Here is a 20409-nt window from a genome sequence, read left to right on the forward strand (position 1 = left end):
ACTATCACTTTCTTAGACAGCAATGCCCTGGGCCTCTCGCCTCGAATCAAAGTTTGGATCCCCTTTACATTTGTTCTTTCTTTTGATACTCTGTTTTCCTTTCAGAGCTCTTATCGCAACTTGCAGTTACACATTTGTGTTTTTGTTTAAAATCTGACCTCGCCAGATAATCTCCACAAAGTAGGTGTATGTGTCTTCTCTAACATATGACCCATACTTAGTACTTGCTCAGCACATAGTATAGGTTCTTGGTAGTGATTTTAGTGAATAAAGTTGAATTCACCTTGCAAGATATCAGACTAACAGTAAAAGTTTATATTACATTACCCTCTTTAGGCCTGGGATAAGCATTTAATGTTGGAAGAGAGAGGGAATGATTTGTTCCTGCTTCCCATAGAATGGCATATTGGGTAGCACAGAACCATATCTGAGAACTGGTGACTGGACAGGGATGTACACTCATACATGAACGATTTCTCCTTTGCCTTATAGACAGGAAAACAATGAGCAAAAAGTGTTTAGGCAGATTTTCAGGCTATCCAGAAGTAGAAAAGAAACTCGAGGTATTTAAAAAAATTATTTTTTTTTTGCTTTAGAGTTTATTCAGATTGGTACATATCATGAGTCATTGCTGCCTAGTTTTTTGGCCAATAGGATTTCAGTATGCAGTGCACCAATATAAACTCTTGGATTGGCTTAACTACCTCTGATGTCACAATTTCCCCATTAGGAAGTCACAGTTTTCTTGAAATAACATTGTACCAATAACAAATCTTGTTATTCTGTTTCATTATGAGAAAGATAATCTACCAAAAATAAAAATGCTAGAAGGAGCGGCCTTTTCCATTTACGTGCTTTAATGATCTACTGCCAACACTTGAAGGTAGCTTCTTGACTTTCTTTTACAACGGATGGTTTTTTTTTCTTCATGTTTGTCAGTTAATAGGCAAATGGAGGAATGAGCCTACTTAGAATTACTCCTTCAATTCATAGTTCTGTTTCATCTCGACTGTGGAGGCTTAGTGTCTTTCTACTACTTAGCCTTCCTGACTCAAAAGGAAAAGCCATTTGGACAGCCCACCTGAATATAACGTTTCAGGTGGGAAATCAGAGTATATCAGAATTAGGAGAGAGTGGAGTGTTTGGGAATCATTCTCCTCTGGAAAGGGTGTCTGGTGTGGTGGTACTTCCCGAAGGATGGAATCAGAACGCTTGTAATCCTATGACCAATTTCAGCAGGCCTGAGCGAGCAGACTCTTGGCTGGCCCTCATTGAAGGAGGAGGCTGTACTTTCACACACAAAATCAACGTGGCAGCAGAGAAGGGAGCAAATGGGGTGATCATCTATAACTATCCAGGTACGGGCAACAGAGTATTTCCCATGTCTCACCAGGGAACGGAAAATATAGTCGCAGTGATGATAGGCAACCTGAAAGGCATGGAACTTTTGCACTTGATTCAGAAAGGAGTCTGTGTGACGATCATCATTGAAGTGGGGAGAATGCACATGCCCTGGCTGAGCCATTATGTCATATCTCTGTTTACCTTTGCGGCTGCCACAGTGGCCTACCTGTTCCTGTACTGTGCCTGGAGACCTCGAGTGCCCAATTCTTCCACCAGGAGGCGAAGACAGATAAAGGCAGATGTGAAGAAAGCTATTGGACAGCTTCAACTGCAGGTGCTCAAAGAAGGGGATAAGGAACTAGATCCAGATGAAAACAGTTGTGTTGTTTGCTTTGACATATACAAGCCTCAAGATGTAGTATGTATTTTAGCTTGCAAACATTTTTTCCATAAGGCATGCGTCGACCCCTGGCTTTTAGCCCATAGGGCATGCCCCATCTGCAAGTGTCACATTCTGAAAACTTAAACCCAGAGAATCTCCTGAAGATGTAACTGAGTCTTACCAAAGGTTACAATGAAGATGAATTCTCTTTTAGCGCTTTATGTAGAGAGAAAATTCAACTGCAGCTTGTCTACGCAAGTACTAAAGAGGGTGACATTTGTGTACTTTAAAAATAAAACTCCATATCATCTCCATGTATTTGAGCTTGTTGTTTTTCTAGTGTTTTGTTATACATTTTTGCCTTTATCTAAATAAGGATGTTAGTATACATTAAAAGCAATTTAGTCTTGATTTTGAAATTACAATGATGGTGACATCGATGCCACAGAGAGTTAGTCATAATATTTTAAAGTTTCTTTATACTCATTTTTATACTTTGCTTCCATATGTTTAATTTTTGATATCTAATAATACTTCTGTTCAGTAAACTTCATTATAGGTTTAGATCTTGATTTAATTTTCCGTGGTTAATTTTATTAATACCCAGAAAATCTGGTTGCCAAAGCTATTGACTGGGTGGGTAATGTGTTCCAAATAATTATTTTAGATGGTAGCACTTCTGGTTATGTATCTAAAAATATTTTAAATTACTATAGGCCTAATTTAGGGCAGCATTATAAAAAAAAAAATCACCTTTGTTTGCCAGAGCCCTTTAAATCCTAGCATAGTGAATCGGCTATGGTTGCAGATTTTCCTTCTAGAATTGACTCTAGTAAATGCTCCTCTTAAGATGGTAGTATGTCTCTATTTGGGACGTTTTGATAATATAGACCTAGAGCAGAACTGCAGTTTTGTTCATTTGCCTTTCCAAATTGTATCTCTTGCCTTATTTTGCCTCTTCCTTTTTTCTGGTAGATAAACACCTGTATAATGATGAGAGGCCTGAAGATGTGGGTTTTGTTGTTTGGATGAAAATCTCTCTGGATAATATTCTAAAGCATTGATGTCCAACTCCAATGTAATTTGTGAGTCAACCCACTGTGTGCCTCACTGTCTTTTTTAAAGAGTGGGTGTGTGGAAATCAGATTAATGGTCTTTGGGAAAGAAAATTGACCACTGTGAGCCAGAGGTGTCACATCAATGTTTTTTTCTTTTAATGCCACTTTGTGTTGGGCCTTTAGGTACCATTACTCCTTCCTCTTTTTTTTTTTTTTTTTTTTTTTTTTTTCCGGTACGCGGACCTCTCACTGTTGTGGCCTCTGCTGTTGCGGAGCACAGGCTCTGGACAAGCAGGCTCAGCGGCCATGGCTCACAGGCTCAGCCGCTCCGCAGCATGTGGGATCCTCCCAGACCGGGGCACGAACCCGTGTCCCCTGCATCAGCAGGCGGACTCCCAACCACTGTGCCACCAGGGAAGCCCTCCTTCCTCTTTTCTACCTTGAGCTGTCACGTTGTTGACTGATATTTCATAAGAATACACTAGCTCCCGTAGTCCTGGTGAGACCCAACCTAAAGTGTCTCTTAGTACCCTATGCATAGAGGTCAGAGACATTTATGTCCAAGGTCAAAATCCTTGGCTTTGGTTTCCTAGCTGGTGAATAAGAACCACTGAGAGATACCCCTGAGAAAGCGTATGGCAGTGCCAGTGGCTGCCCGTATTTGTTAGTTCACATGTCATTCTTTGGCTTTGAAGTCATATTGTGCCATTGGCTGAAGTGTAGCAGCATATAGGCAGAACTGACAGTGTATGCGGTGTCTTCCACCAACGATGTTTGTTGATTTTGGCAAACTTTTTGTTAAAAGCATCTATGACCTTTAACAATCACTGCTGTCAGTGGTTAAATTTAAGTGAGGACCTTGAAGTTTTTCTTTTTAAAATCTATAGCTACATTTTTGATCAAAGTAAATTGTGCTAAACTAATATTGCTATATTTAATCTTTTCCCCTGTACCCGTCCTCCTCTTCCCTCAAAATATTGTGAGATTACCAACAGATGTCTCTGCAGACCCAAGGTCTGCAGAGAAATGAGATTAGGCTTTTTTGTCTTTACTGCTGTCATCCCTACATATAATCAATGTAAGAGTGAGGGTAGTGAGGCTGAAGTAGTTTAACGGGATGCCCTGCTTTTAAAAGTTAAATCAAAACCAAACCTGTCCAACAAATTTCTGAGCAAGCTTTATTAAATAAATTCAGTTCAAAAATTTACATGATAGATAAATTTGCACTGTGACCAAATGTGAGTTAAAAACAGTGTTACTTGCCACTTTTATCCCATATCTGGTCATAGTGCTAATTTTTAATTATCATTCATGGTTTTGAAACTTGCCATTTTGATACAGATATTTACTTCACTGATTGTGAAGGAGAGTGTTAATCGTATGGTCTTTCTTGCATATGCTTTCAGGTTTTAAAATGTGTTGCATTATACAATTTTTAATATCCTTTAGTTTAATGTGATACCAGGTAACATTACATGTAGTGGCTCAAGGATTGAATCCATCCTGTAACAACACTGAAATTACCCATAACAACATTTGAAACAGTCAAGCCAATAAATGTACAGCATGCTCTAAGCTCTTACCTAATTGGCCATGTTGTCTTTTATGTCATAATCATGCCACCCAACAGTAAGCAGTATGTAGAGTTACAGTAGTGAGACTGGGATTTTTTTTTTTTTCAATCTAAAGTTTTTCTCTTTCTCTCAAAAAAACATCTGAAACTCATAAGACATCTTTAAGAATTTCTTATAAAAACATGCTGGAAGACAGTGGAACTTGTTTTCACCCAGAAGGTTTTTTTCACTTTAATATTTTATGTTGATTGTCAGCAGATGTGGAAGCCACATCTTTTTGTTGGGTTAGTCCTTCAGGCAGTAAGAGAGAGATGCATCTACTCAAGATTGGCACTCGGAGAAACAATACTGCCTCTTCCTGGCTCATGAAATTCAGTTTCCTTTGGCTGCTTAGCCAGCACTGTTGCAGAGCCAGAGCTGTTTGGACTGCATACACGAACATATCATTTCACGTTGGGAATCACATGTTGTCAGAGTTGGGGGAGACTGGAGTGTTTGGAAGAAGCTCTGCTCTCAAGAGAGTGGCGGGAGTTATCGTGCCTCCAGAGGGAAAAACGCAAAACGCGTGTAACCCCGGTACCAGTTTCAGCACATCGAAGAACTCGGAGACGTGGCTCGCACTTGTTGAACGGGGAGGCTGTACCTTCACACAGAAGATCAAGGTGGCCGTGGAGAAGGGAGCCAGTGGAGTGATCATCTATAATTTCCCAGGAACTGGCAATCAGGTTTTTCCCATGTCTCATCAGGCGTTTAAAGACATCGTCGTGGTGATGATTGGTAACTTGAAAGGCATGGAGATTTTGCATTTAATTCAGAAGGGAGTTCACGTTACAGTCATGATTGAGGTGGGAAGAAAACACATCATCTGGATGAATCACTATTTTGTCTCTCTTGTGATCGTCACAACCGCTCCGCTAGCGTATTTCATCTTTTATCATATTCAAAGACTTTGGGTAGCAAGGATTCAGAACAGGAGATGGCAGCGGTTAACAAGTGATCTCAAGAAAGCATGTGGCCAGCTTCAACTTCGGGTACTTAAAGAGGGGGACAAGGAAGTAAGTCCAAATGGAGATAGCTGTGTAGTTTGCTTTGAACTCTATAAGCCTAATGATACAGTTCGTATTCTGACTTGTAAACATTTTTTCCACAAGAACTGCATTGACCCCTGGATTCTAGCCCATGGGACGTGCCCCATGTGCAAATGTGACATTCTTAAAGCTTTGGGGATTCAGGTGGATGTTGAAGATGGAACAGAATCTTTGCGAGTTCTAATGTTGAATGAATTGCCTGGTATCCTGTCACCTCGTGAAGAGGGCACAAATAATGAACTTCCTCCTGTGGGAAGGTCAAATAAAGGGACGCACGTGGAGGAGTGTCCTACTTCTCAGAACGATGGCCCGTCTAATTCAGTAGTAGCAGACGTTCATCCTCCACCTTGACAGCATGCCCTTTGAGGAAGTGGATTAAACCTGTCTGTGAAATCAGGTCCTAAGTACAAACAAGCAGTTTGTCTGAAGTGTGGTCTCTGTGTCTTTTTTTTTTGTTACTTCGGTAGTTTTCTACATGCTTTGTCCAGTCTCAGAGACAGAAAAAAAGTACTAGCAGGATTTTTTTCCCCCGTTTTTCACCTTTGCTAAATGTAACTTTTTGTCAGTGTGTGTTACTCCTGTGAGTATATATGTTTATTTCTGTATGCACATGACCAAGGACGAACTTTGCTTTTTATTTTTTTGGCCACAACATGCAGCTTATGGGATGTTAGCTCCCCGACCAGGGATCGAACCCAGGCCCCCCGCAGTGAAAGGTGCCAGGTCTTAACCTCTGGACCGTCAGGGAATTCCCAACCAAGGACAAACTTTATTCCCTAAATTTTTGTGTGTGTGTGTATATATATACACATATATATTTATATGTATATATATATATATATGTATATTGGGCTTTATTTTGGTAGGAAAATTAACATATTTACACATTCCTTATATTACAGAAACTATCGATGAAGTTTGAAAAACAAATTACCTTTTATTTACTAGGAAGAATAAAATTTATCTTTTGATATTTATAGTACAGTATACTAATTTTGAGGTCATTGTGCTGTGTTTTCTTCATTCTTGGCATGAAAATTTTATTGTATAGAATTTAGTATTTTGACAAATAGTTCTGTTCAACCATGAGTACATCTTATGTGATCTGCGTATATATAATGATAGAAATTTTAATAAAATACTAGCACTCCTTAAGTGAATAGGAGCGATTTCAGTGCCCAGCATTGCTTATCATAATTGTTACATGTTCATAGTGTATAGAAAGACTTAAGTGAAGAATTCCTATATTTAGTAATTGTGTATTTATTTCCCATGTGTCCCACCCTACTCCCTAGCAATTAAATAAGGCACTTTAACTATGTCATATTATTTTGTAGATAAGTACCACAATGTAGAAGTTATTATGACATATTGGGATTGTTTGTTTTGTTCACTGTATTCTCAGGATGCAGCACAGTGCCGGACCCTCAAATATTTGAGTAAATGAATAATTATTATCTTTTAAATAATGTAACTATTATGTGTTAATCTGAAAAACTGGACAGTTTTATCCCAGTCATACAAAATAATGGGAACGTAATCCTGAAAATTTTCATCCCAAATCGCTTTGGAAAATATAGAAAATTACAGTTTTCAGCCCAGAACTCAGTATTACAATTTAGCATGTGTAATTTTAACAAAGGGCTTTGAACTCTCCAGGGCTGACACAAGGATTTGATTTCTTGTGCAACCCTAGAGAGAGCTTTATTAAGAGGAATTTCGTGAGTTGCTCGGTGCTAACAATACTGGAATCCAGAGACTGGCAGGAGGGCAGTAGTTGATTCTAACTGCAGTGCCAGAGAAGACTGTTTAAAGGAGGAAAGACATTCCTCGAAGGCCAGGGAGAACTGAGACACAGCACAAACTAGGCAGACGGCCAGATGGGAGTGATGCCTTGCTTGGTAGATACGGGGTTTTTTTTTTTTTATATCCAGCTGTGAAGAGGTGTCTCAAGAGCTGCTCTTTGAAGGACTTGCATAGCACCAAGGCTGCTGAAGGATTTCGCAGGAACACTCTTTCATGTGTCTTTCTGAGTTTATCTTCAGAGTAGAGTCCTTTCCTGAAGGTCCACAGATCACACTGAAGAGACAGGACATGGAGGACCCCGTGGGAGCCACATCTGGTAGGATTTCCAAGCCAGAATAAGCTGTCATTCTCAGACTGGCCACTGTTGGCATCTCTGCCATGAGGGGCTGGCAGCTTATAGGGGTGGCTAGACTGACTTTCTCCGGTTACCTGCTGGAATCATTGGAGCAATGGAAATGAGGGCATCTGGTCATGCTGGCAGTCCCTAAGCCCAGGGTTCTCAGGTTATTATAGTTCTGTGTACTTTCAGCAGGTTCATGTGGGATACGTGTTCCATGATAGACCCAACACTTGAGGAATTTACTTGCTCTTCACACTGACACCAACGTTGTTCTTTCCATCCTTCCTCTGCACTCTCGTTGCTTTCTCCTTTTCTTTCCCTCCTTTTCTTCCACTTTGTTCAGCATTGTCAATCTTAGACCTGACTTTAACCCTCATGTGTAAGAAATTCGCATGTAATATCTCTTGTTAATGTGAACATCAGACATTTAACACAGTGTGCTTGTGGTCTTGATTTGAGAATTTTCAACAGATGTTCTTTAAAGGATAGTTAGAATCTGTGTTTGAAATGGGGAAGGAAAGCTCACATCAGTGAACTTGGGAACTGTCATTGCTGAGTGCCTACCAGGTAGCAGGCAGTGGACTAAATTCTTTCCATAGCTGTTTCTTTTTTTTTTTTTTTTTTTAATTTATTTATTCATTTATTTATTTTTGGCTGTGTTGGGTCTTCGTTTCTGTGCGAGGGCTTTCTCTAGTTGTGGCAAGCGGGGGCCACTCTTCATCGCGGTGCGCGGGCCTCTCACTGTCGCGGCCTCTCTTGCTGCGGAGCACAGGCTCCAGACGCGCAGAGCTCAGTATTTGTAGCTCACGGGCCCAGCTGCTCCGTGGCACGTGGGATCTTCCCAGACCAGGGCTTGAACCCGTGTCCCCTGCATTGGTAGGCAGACTCTCAACCACTGCGCCACCAGGGAAGCCCTCCATAGCTGTTTCTTATGTCAGAACAAAACAGCCGTTTTAATCCTTGTCTTTAGAATGCTGTAAACAGATCAATAAACCACTTTCACTCTGGGTTTAATAACTAGAACCTGGAAATAGCACTGCTAGGTCAAATGTTAGGTATTATTCATTGTAATAGATTTTTACTTATTTTGTGGGCTACACCATTTTCTCTTGTACCTAGTGATGCAAATGTATTTTGCCATAATGGCATGGGGCTATAATATGAATTATTTTGCCCCCAATACCAGTGTCATAATGGATTTCCCTTGCATTTCTCCTTTGTATATATTTTTGCATTTCTCTGGTAATTGATTCCCCCTACTCACCTCGCTAGGTAGGGGTTTCATACTCCTTATAAAAATTAAACTTTTTTCCTTATAACTGGGATAAATTGGATTTACTATCTACTGAAGTGAAAATGATTCTAAAGCACTTGACCACTGATTGGGCGATGCCATAGGTGAAGTTAGCTGTATAGTTCCTCGTATTATATGACACTACACTGATCGTATTCCTGTCTCTTGCTATAGAATTGTTATAACGCAGTTTTCCTGTAGAGATGTTGGTCAGCCATAATATTTACAATAATGTATTTCAAAGGATTTAGTGAGCCAGGATCTGGCATTTCTGATGGTATTTAAGCTTAGTATATACAGTTAAAGTGTTTTCTCCTTCTGTAAAACTCACTGGTTTTTGAAGCAGCATGCGGGAATCAAGTGGGAGAAAGGATCAGAATTTGAAGACGCATTGAAGTACAGAGGAAGCCTTCACACGTTGAAACTGCGAAGGAGTCCATTTAATGGCAACTCCATGTTCCCACTCCATCATTTACTGTGAGCACTGGGGTTTTTTGGGTTTTTTTTAGAATTTATTTGGTTTTGTACTTCATTTTAAAAAACGTTTAGTGCTCAGTAATGAAAAATAAGGATTATTACAATTACTGATACAGAAATATCTTAAGATACATACCTGGTTTTCTAAACTGTAAGAACTTTTTTGGGGGGGTGGGTGGGTAATGTACTTTAAGTTGGAGAGGTGATCTGGTCCCTGGGCACAGGTGTTAGAGTTATTCCATCACAATCTCTCCAAAAAACGTCCCTTTTTTTAATAACTACACCACAGCTTATAACACCTCTCCCTGCAACTATGCTGTCATCTTCGTCAGACCTCCAAGATATGTGTTCTTTGACTTCAGCTGCTGATAGGAATTTTCCTCATCACTGTTGATAAGCAGGGTAACCCTGATTTGGAAACTTCCCTACATCTGTAACATGGCGTTGCTGCCACAGAAGTTCTGTCGTCTTTGAACACCTCCCAACTTACGGCGCCTTTTTCAGAATTCCTTCTCTGAATTCACTTGACCTCATTTCCACCACTTGCTCTTTGTTCTCATTCCAAGCCTAGTTTCCCTTAACCATCCTTTCCAAGCCCATCTCATCTTCTCCAACTTTAGCCTACAGCCAGTTGCAAGCCATTTTAGTCCTACTCTATCTACAAAGTGCTACTGAATTCCTTGACTTCCAGACTTTTTTTCTGCAGTACCATTTGCCTACCCTGAGTCATCTCTACTGATTTCCACCAGATCTTTACTTCTATTTAAGAATCCTTTATTAATCTCAACTCTTTTTTATATTCCCCATAGAGCAGTACTTCTCAGCGTTGGCTGCATGTCAGAATCACCTGAAGGGCTTTGAAAATGCTCAGTGCCCTTGCTGCACCCAAGACCTCTGGGGTGGGGCCCAGGTACCTGGTATCCAGGTGTTTCCAACGTGCAGACAGGATTGAGAACCACTGCCATAGGGCTCTTCCAAAGAGTCTTTACATTAGTCAAGTTCTATCCTCTGATCCCTTCAGCTTTACTGGTTTTCACCTTCCTGAAAAATATAGGTAAAAATCTAAATATCAAGTTATAAAGGGTTACATTTCATGGAGAGGAATTGTTAAAGGCTTCTGGGAGTATGAAGGAGTGGATTTCAACTGGAAAGGCAAGGAACGCTTAAATAAGAAAATAACATTTGAAATGGAGCTACTGGATTGGGACAGAGGGCATGCTCATGGAGGGAACAGTGAATAACAGTGTTTTTTAAAGAAGTTTTGAGTGTCATGTAGAATTTTGGTTTAGGAAAATGAAGACCGGGAATTTTGCGGGTAGTTGCAATAATCCAGGAGTTGATAAGATGAAAATATGAACGAAAACAGTGATGGGTGAATTGGGTGAGATGAATAGAAGGTGGGTCATGTCCAGGGTAATGTTCTTTGATCTCATTTTCTGATAGGAATTTTCCACTTCATTTCTTACTGACCACAGTCACAGTGGTTTGAAAACTTGCCTGTACCTGTAGCTTTCATCTTCAGTTTAGCAACACATAGTGGATACAGAAGAGAATGGTATGGGTCAGAAGGAGTTGAGAAAAAGAGTCAAGGATGACTCCTTGGTTTCTGACCTGGGCCAGTAGGAGGTGATGGTGTCATTCATTGAGGTAGAAAATACAGTTAGATGAAGCAAGTTTAGGGTGGAAGGGGAGTTCCAATTTTTAGTATGCTGAATTTGAGGAACCCAAAGAACTTATAGGTGCTGTTCATTACACAGCTGAAAGTATAAGTCTGTGCTAACTAAATGAGATACTTGGAACAGTATAGCAAAAGGCAGTACTTAGTTGTTGTAATTTATTAACAAGAATTCACATTAATTGTAATTTACTATTATGTGAAATTTAATGTTACTATTTTGGACCCGTATCTCCAATTACAAAGTTGTGTGACTTTTTCTCTCAAACGTGTAGCAGCCTGAGTGAAGCTGATGATTGTAAAGGTGGCAATGAAGTGGCTGTGGAAAATAACAGCTGCAGTATACCTGTTATATGCACTTAACAGCTGCAGTATACCTGTTATATGCACTTAACAGTAGAAAGCCACTTAGTCCTAAAAGCAACTCTGAGGTAGATGTTATTAGTACCCCCATTCTTTAGATGAGGAAACTGAGACCCAGCCAGGCTAAGTAACTTGCCCAAAGTTAAACAGCCAGTATGTGGCAAAGCCTGTATTTGAACTTGGTCTGGTTCCACAGCTCCTGGTCTTAACCACTACACTGCAGGTAGCTTGGAAAGCTACTTTTTAAGTAAAGGAGAAAGTGTTCAGGTAAGTCTCATGTTGAGGACTTCAAGGATGAGGCCTTGGAAGAAAAATCCCAGCTAGAGGTGTTGAAAGTGCTAGCAGCAGGATGGTTAAAGCAGTAACTCCTGAGATCTCAAAATAAATAATTAGGAAAGAGGAGTGTGGGCAGGGGAGGGTGTGGGTAGGGTGTGTCTGAGTGAGGGAAGAAGGACGGTCAAGCTCTAGGAAAGGATACTTCCATTTAGGAGGTACTGATTCTGGAATTGGTAATTCTCTTGTGTAAAAACTTCAGTCAGAGGGGTTCTATAGAGCCTTCCTTTCCTCTGAAGTTGGAAAGGGGCAAAAAGTAATTTTTATAATTCTCTTAATATAGCAGTTTGTTTTAAAAGTTCAGGCCTAGGAAACACAGTTGCCTATTGAAAAGAACACCAAGCCTTTATGTCAGATGGCTTGCACATTCATATCCTTGCCCCAGGGCAGAGCATCTCGGAACAGTGGTCCTCAGACCGGCAGCATCAGCATCGCCTGGACTTGTTGGAACTGCACATTCTGAGACCCCACTGCAGACCTGTGGACTCAGGAACTCTGGAGGACCCAAGAGTCTGTTTTAACAGGTCTTCTAGCTGATTCTGATGGATCTTCCAGTTTAAGAACCTCTTCTGTCGCAGAGGGTCACTTCATTTTCACAGAAGGATGCATCATACGGTTGTAATCAGAAATAGCGTAAATGAAAATAAGTGTGAATTTTAAAGCATGACGCAAATAATAGTTGCTGTTAAGTTTTCTAGAGACACATTTAGGCATATTTCAGGTATCCAGCTGCTCTGATTTATGCATGGCTTGTGCATTAATGCTTGCTCCTTTTCTCTCCCGGTTCTGGTTTCTCTGCCACCACTATCACATTGCCAAGGGAGTTGTGAGGAGATGAATAGATTTTAAATGGTTTATGAATTTCAAAGCAGAAGGATAGAAAAAAACCTGAGAAGCAGAAACAGCTTAGGGCAATCCATGCACTGGACTGAGCAGTCCGCGCTGGAAAAGGATACTGTTTAATACCACCTATTCACTAAAGGTCTGAAAATAACTGAACATACTAAAATGGTGGGCTGTAGATGAAATTCAAAAAAAGAATCATGTAGGGGCTTCCCTGGTGGTGCAGTGGTTGAGAGTCCACCTGCTGATGCAGGGGACACGGGTTCGTGCCCCCGTCCGGGAAGATCCCACATGCCGCAGAGCAGCTGGGCTTGTGAGCCATGGCCACTGAGCCTGCGTGTCTGGAGCCTGTGCTCCGCAACAGGAGAGGCCACAACAGTGAGAGGCCCGCATACCGCAAAAAAAAGAAAAAAAAAGAAAAAAAGTAAATTCCTCGGTTTGTATCCGTAAAACCAGCTTCACAAACACTGGAGGGAGACTCAGTTTACTATCTTTAACATTGTAGCTGAAAGTAAGTACAAGAGGAGGACCATCGAGCATCTAAGCAGGCCATCTTAAGGTGTGTGGCCTTTCCTACTGCATTAATAGCAGCGTTGCTTCTGTAACCAGAATTGCTGTCCTTTTCTTCACATTAATGGTGAGATTTTATTTATGTGGCAAATTCATTGATGAATCATTTCATGCATTCATTCATTAAATATTGGTTTGCCCTGGAAATACAGGGGTGAATAAACCCAATGCCCTCATGGAGCTTACTTTCTACTTTCTAGTGGAAATAAATTATATTAAAAAAATTTAATTTATTGAATAGTTATAAGTGCTGTGTAGAAAAACAAAACAGGATGGAAAGTTGTCAGAGGCAGAGTTGCAGTTTTAAATAGAGAAGGCTTTGTCAAGAAGATGAACAGCTGGACAAAGGCCTGAAAGGAGCGAGGGCCCTGTGCTAGAACACAGAGAAAACCTGGGGCGTGTGTCAGGAGAGCCCTCACGTTGGTGAGGGCGCCCTGTCATCTGAGGAGTGTTTAACCTGGAAGGTTGAAGACAGTGTTAGCTGACTTGAACACCTGAAGAATGGCCTGGGGAGAATTTAGATGGTCTCTTCTCTTGCAGGGGTTACAAGTAGGTAAGAGAGTGACAGCTACAGGGAGAGTGTTGCCCCCTGGAAACAAAGACCTTTCAGGTAGTGGGTCCTGCCCATAGGCCATTGCCTCCGAGTGCCAAGAGTTTCTCTTCCCTAGAGGAGTTCGGTGGTTTGGACGTCATTTTTTTTTTTTTTTTTATGCGTTACGCGGGCCTCTCACCGCTGTGGCCTCTCCCGCTGCGGAGCACAGGCTCCGGACGCGCAGGCCCAGCGGCCATGGCCCACGGGCCCAGCCGCTCCGCGGCACGCGGGATCCTCCCAGACCGGGGCACGAACCCGCGTCCCCCGCATCGGCAGGCGGACTCCCAACCACTGCGCCACCAGGGAAGCCCCTGGACGTCATTTTGATGGTAGTGGCAGCGGCGGTGGTGAGGGAATTCAGGCTCTGGAAGGGTGACTGGATTTATACCTTTGAAGTCTTGCACAATCCTGAGAATCCCACGTGGAGATTAAAATCATTGTTACTCCACCCATAGTTGCCATCTGGTGGAAACACACATAACTACAAGGTATCGTTCAACAGATATTTAGTGAGAGTCATCATAAGCCAGGGAAATGTAGTTCAAAGGGTTTGGGGTTTATTTTTCTCTGACTTAACAGAATGTTTGCTTTTAAGATTGATTTACTTTCCAGAAATTCTTTTTTCATTTTGGAACTTTGCTTGTAGGCTCTTGGCTTATCAGGAGCAAACCACTCGCAATCCTCAAGATTCATGTTTTACAAACCTTCCATCTGAAAGGACAGTAGCTCATTCTCTGGTATGCTGATAGTGTTGTGGAAAATATAATTTGATTTTTAGAAATATCTGCTCCCAATTTCTGTGTCAACATTAGGACATCATCCATCTTCTCAAAAAAAAAAAGTTTAAGACGATGTATCTGCAGCCATGGACCTGTATTATTTTCAATCCATTGTGGATTATTTTGTAAAAACACAAGATCATGCATTTCGCTAATTCTGAAATGTATAGTGAAAATAATTTGGACTGATGGAGGGGACGGATAGTTATGTGAAAGAAAAACTTGAGTAAAATGTTATTTGTGGAATCTAGGTTGAAGGTAAATGTCGGAACAGAAGAGATTGTTTGCTGTGGGTTTTAACTTAATGATTTCTTCACATTTGATAAAGGAATAGGATCAGTTAAGTCAGTGATTTTCAAACCACTACCAACTTTTTTCAGCTTTTCTGTATGTTTGGACATTTTCATAACAAAATACTGGTACAAAATCATGTATTGGGGCGTCATGGCAATGTCACATCACTGCAAGTTTCTACAGACATACTCTCTGTACTTGTCAGGGGACAGGTTACAATCCGTGGCATTGGTCCACGGATCACACTTCGCATAACTGATTAAAAGCTTATTTTACTGTATTATTTCATATAATACTCAAAAAAAACTGTTGGAGAAAAGGGATATAATTCCTATTCCACCAGTGGCAAAACTGACCGAGAACAGTTGAGTCTCTCAGCTTGTGTCACACCTTGAACGCTCAGGTCTGATTTCCTTCCAGGTTTTGGTACATTCTTTCCTCGTCGAGAGGAGCAGTGCAGCAGACGTGAGGGTGAGGTGAACAGCATTACACAGCCGGGGTTGGAATATTGTAAAGGTGGAAACAGCACATTTTCTTCCATACAATAAAGATAAATGATTTTAGGGATTTACTGAACATTAGATAGTATAAGACTGTAAATGTAATATACATTTAAAAAATTTACTTTCTGTATCATTATAATGAGGGCAAACTGCGCCCCCCCAAACAAACAAAAAACCTCTTCATAGAATAGGCAGAACAAGGCAGCCCAACCCAGGAACTTGCAGAGTTTTCTAAAATTTTCTATAATACCATGAAACATCGAATGAAATAGGGGAAGGGTGAGGGGATTGATTAGGAGGGGGTGATGCCTTCTTTCACTTTATGTATGCATATAGAAATTGACTTCACAAATTTACATTTATCATGCTCCCTTTTCCACTGTGCACATGATCTTTTTTTCCCGTTAAGACTTTCAGTCTGTGCAGATTGGAAGCCCAGCTAGTGCTCAGTGATCGTGCTTCTCTGTTTAGATTTGTGCTTGGAGTGAGTGGTTTGGTAAATCCTTCAGTTTCTGGCTCTGTAGTTACAGGGTTAAGGAGAATTTGCCATCGGCTTAGGGAGATTGAGTTGGAAGATATCTATAAAAGAAGACTAAAGGGTCTGCTATTAGCTAATATTAGAAGAAAAAAGCTTTATAAAAACCTTGTAGTATTGATGATGGGAAGAGCATGTGTATTTTTTTTCCCAAAACAATGGTTTTATACTTCTCAAATCACATTTATGTTCATTTGGATGTAAACTCACCTCAATTACTACCCGCAGATAATGCGAGAAGCCTTTGGTAGTTTAGGGGGTTTAGGTTTGCTTTAAGGGCTTTAGAGTTGATATAAGGGATTTAGATTAAGTTATAAGGCAGGGTCTTTTGTGAGCACCTGCTTCCTAGTTTACACATAAAGGTCTAGACATATCACAAAGGTCTAAACACATATCATATGTTTTTTTTTAAAGATTGCTATCAGTTTTAAGGTATGATTTCTTAACATTTGACAAGGGAATGGGATTTGTTAAATCTGGTTTATAAACCTTGGGAATTCATGGATTTTAAAAAAAAAACACCAATGTCAAATATAGCCTCTTAGTTTTTTGCCGAGAAAGATCATTAACCACTACAACAAAAAAACTAACCCACAGTCTATTGTTAATAACATTGTATTACTTAGAAGTGACTTGTACATACGATTTCTACTGTTAAAATATGGAGGAAATTTAGCTTTATTAGAATTATTTTGTAATCTTTATGTTCATTTCTTTACATTGAATCAGTGAAAACCTCATCCCACACTGGTCAAAACTCTCCCCCCCCCTTTCGGATTTAATAACTTTCCAAAATCCATTACGACTGTAAGAACCTCATTATTTTCTGTAAAATTTGAATATCCAATGATACCAGACCCTGCAGAAGCTTTAAAGGTGCAGTTCTAATGCAGTTCATAGTCTAAGCAGGGGAGAGATACAGTGATGCTGTACAGAATTTGCTTGCTTGAGGACAGGTATATTTCATACCTTCAGAGAGGATGGGAAGTGCTAAGAAGGCACAGGATGAAGACCTGGCATAAGCTGGGGAAGGTGTCACAAAGGAGCAGAGGATAACAGGAGTGCATTCGGCCTCCTCGTTCTCTTCATTCTGCCGGCTCCTTGCTCTATCCCACTCAGTTTAATGAGCCATAAGTTGATCAGTCACCACACTTGATTGCATGGTCTGGGCTTAGATTTTCACTCCTATACAATCTGGCTGTGTGACCTCGGACAAGTGCCTTTAGCTCTCTGTGCTTTTGTGTCTTACCTTTAAAACAGATACTAGCACCTACCTTATGTGTTTGAGGATTAATATATATAAAGCCCCTAGAGTAAATTTTAGCTGTTTTCAAAATGCAGTCTTTATCATGTGACTCTCTGACAAATATTTGGGTGGCATTCCCTGCTCTGGGGATAAAGACCAGATACCTTTCCAAGGCTTATAAAGCCTGTCCCTTCTCTCCAATCTCTTCTCACACCACTATAGCCTCATTCCCTTCACTGAAGCCCGCCGAGACCAGCCGTGTCCCACCCTAGCCCATGGTCCCTTGGTCTCCCCTCGTTTTCCAACTGATTCCTCTTGGTCTTCATACCTCCATTGACCTCCTCAGATAGAGGCAAAGTCTTGCTACAGACTCTTACAGTGCCAGAAATGCTCAGTAGTATACATCAAGCTGCAGTCATTTTAGTTCGTGTAGTTTGTTTCTTCCACTCTAAGTTCTGTGAAGGCAGCAAACCCATGTCATTTTGCTCACCAGTAAATCCCCAGCACTGAGCACATTGCCCAGCAGGGAATATGTTTTGCTAAATATTTATGGAACAAGTGGATGAGGTACGGTAAGGAGGAGGAAGCTTGTAGAGAATGTCAAAGGCTAAACAAGCGGTTCCCTTTATTGGAAGAGAAAATATGTTCTCAGGAGCAGTGGAAGAGAAGGCTGGAAAGGTAGGTTGAGGGGGACTTGGGTGGGTGAAGAGACCGGCACAACAGGGTGCCAACAGGGGATATAAGCCATTGACTGGCTTTAGGCCTGCGAAGTGAACAATAGGAAATACTGGTATTTATGCCGGAAAACTGGGAATTATTTGATATCTAGTAAAATCAAATTCATTCTTACAAAAAAATCGATCATGAATTGATGGCACCTGAAAAACAGTTTAAGAAACTGTTTCTCCATGGGCCGCATAGATTATTCGAATCATTAGACAGTATTTTATTTGTCATTATTCAGGAGAAAAAGGCGTCTCTTTGAAGTGGGGCTCTTGTACTTTCTCGGCGTTTTCCTATCTGAACACACCTTGGCGGCCTTCCCAGGAACCATGTCATAGATGACCACAGTGATTTGGCAAGCAGATAATGTTTTTCTCATCGTATACAATCCTTTTGAGTCAAAGAAGCAATGCATGTTTCAGATCAAAAGCAATATGTGAACAATGAGTACTGTTGTAGAAAAGTGTATTTGAGGTTTTATTTGGACAGCTGAGCAGACTCACCCTTTGCAGACACAGCTGCTTGTTGCAGTCACCACATTTCAATTGTGTTATTAGTTCACCATGACTTTAAGCTCTTCAGTAACTTCTTTGGTCTCTAAGCTGAGCAGGTGAATGGGAAGGGTGGCAGTTGGTGGTTCTCAGAGGGCCCACGTACAAGTTAAAACCCAGTAAAATGTGGAGAAAGGTAGCATGTGTAGTGTATTATTTTTCTGATGTCCGGATGGTAACTCCCCACCCTTACCCTGCCACGCCAGGTGTGTGTTCAGTTGGTTGTATATTCAGTGGCCTTTTCACAGGGAGGTCACTGATGGGTAATTCCACATGTGTTGGCCAGCACCCAGCAAAATACATGGTGTGCAGGGGTGAACCCTTGGTAGGAGTGGGGTATGGTGGGGTGGAAGAGTGCGTAAGGAGAATAAAGAAATGTTGCTTCTGGGATTCAGTCTCTGTTCTCCCAATAACTTTGTGATCTTGGGCTAGTCACTTCTCAGCCTGACCACTTCATCTGTAAAAGAGAATGATAATGGAGAAAGGGACAGGGTGATGATGAGGATGAAAGGAGATAATATATGAAGAGCTCTAGGGAGACAGAATATCTGCTCATTGGTGGGTGTGTTGATATGCTAAGTTCCCGTGGCCGCTTCTGCACCAGGATGGCCCCCTGTTATGTGTTCTCCGGACAGAAGTTCACTGAGGATCCTGGGGCCTAGAGCAGAAAGCTGGCGTATGTGCACGCTCGGCTTGGAGAGCGGCATCTAGGACTAGCCTTTGCACATGGTCACACTTTACCCGCCTTTAACTTGCTAGCTGTTCTTATGAAAGGACACAGGGTTAAGACAGTTGGTATCTAATGAGACTAAATCCATCATGGTTACAGTTTCATAACTGATAACATCTGAAAAATTAAAAACTGTCATCTCTGCAAGAACAGCACAGATGGAGAATTAGACAGTATTACGTTTTTAGATAATAAACATCTTATTTTTCTCACAAAACTAGTTCTCTGTGGCATCACTCATCGTGCCTCCTTTCCTCTGAGATATCTTTTCCCTCTCCCGTTCATATGGGCAAGGTTCATGTCCTATACTTTCTCCTGTAAGCAAGTAACTGAAACTCAGTAAACCATACTGGTTAATTGTTTAAATTATGCAGTTGCATGGAGGGGGAGATACAGTGGTGAATGAAACAGTCTTTGGCTTCATGGAGCTTACTGTCTAGTGAGTAAAAAGTAAGATGGTAATAGAATTTGCAGTTAAGTATTACAGTTACAAAGTGACTTTAAAGGAAAAAGAAAGGGTGCTAGGATTGCATACAGACAACATAGGATATGGCCGATTCAAGGTGATTCGGGGAATCACTGAGGGTCAACTGAGCAGGGATCTGAATAGTTGCTAGGAGGTAAGTTGGTGGTGGTGAGATGGACAGTGTGAAGTTTTTGAAAGAAGGATGGTGGAGGGCGGGGCATGGAGATTGAGAGAGAGAGATTTGTGATGAAGCCAGAGCTATAGGTAGTTTGGAGCCAGTTGAAGTGTAGGGCCTCAGAGGCCTTGCTGATGACTTTTGGTGGAAAGTCAGCAAAGAATTTTTAAGCTGGAGAAGAATTTAAACGGCCAGGTTTAAAAAAAAACAAAGATTGATACTAGTGAAGAGGATAAGTTGGGGAAGATGAGAGTAGAGTGGCTATCAGGGAAATTTCTAAGGCAGGAAGACCACTTAAGAGACTGTTGTTCTTAGCCAGCTGAGTCACAGTGAGGGGCAGGAACAGCTTCTGTGGGGTGTGAAGAAGTGTGGAAGGATTTCAGAGGAATTCCAGGGTGAGCAGGACCAGCAAGGTCTAGGGACAAGTTGTATGTTGGGAAATAAACATGGAGGAGATGGTGGAGTTGAGAATGGTTTCCAGGTCTCTCCAGGAGCGAAATAGGTATTGATACTCATTGAAGCAGGTAAGCAGGAGGTCGAGCAAATAATGGGAGGAGTCATGAATCCCGTTTGAAATTTGTTAAGTTTAGGGTGTCAGTGGGACGTGTCAGAGCTGATGGGTGGTATTGGAGATGCAAGTCTGAAGCTGAAGTGAGATTAGGAGGGGT

General features: G+C 41.2%; 3 protein-coding genes across 13 annotated transcripts in view; all 3 read left to right on the forward strand.

Moving 5' to 3' along the window:
• The window catches only part of CADPS2 (calcium dependent secretion activator 2), a 494346-nt gene that overhangs the window by 131335 nt on the left and 342602 nt on the right, over positions 1-20409 (forward strand). The window lies entirely within an intron of this gene.
• Positions 842-2049, forward strand: RNF148 (ring finger protein 148). The gene has a single exon (XM_032643109.1). It carries the CDS (start codon positions 959-961, stop codon positions 1868-1870), a length of 912 nt encoding a protein of 303 aa, XP_032499000.1. The 5' UTR covers positions 842-958; the 3' UTR covers positions 1871-2049.
• On the forward strand, positions 4670-5797 carry RNF133 (ring finger protein 133). Its single transcript, XM_032643108.1, has one exon. It carries the CDS (start codon positions 4670-4672, stop codon positions 5795-5797), a length of 1128 nt encoding a protein of 375 aa, XP_032498999.1.

Source organism: Phocoena sinus, chromosome 9, assembly GCF_008692025.1.
Source record: "Phocoena sinus isolate mPhoSin1 chromosome 9, mPhoSin1.pri, whole genome shotgun sequence".
In the NCBI taxonomy this organism is placed as follows: domain Eukaryota; kingdom Metazoa; phylum Chordata; class Mammalia; order Artiodactyla; family Phocoenidae; genus Phocoena; species Phocoena sinus.

Coding starts and splice junctions, on each gene's coding strand:
- RNF148 (XM_032643109.1), top strand. CDS start 959: ATGAGCCTACTTAGAATTACTCCTTCAATTCATAGTTCTGTTTCATCT.
- RNF133 (XM_032643108.1), top strand. CDS start 4,670: ATGCATCTACTCAAGATTGGCACTCGGAGAAACAATACTGCCTCTTCC.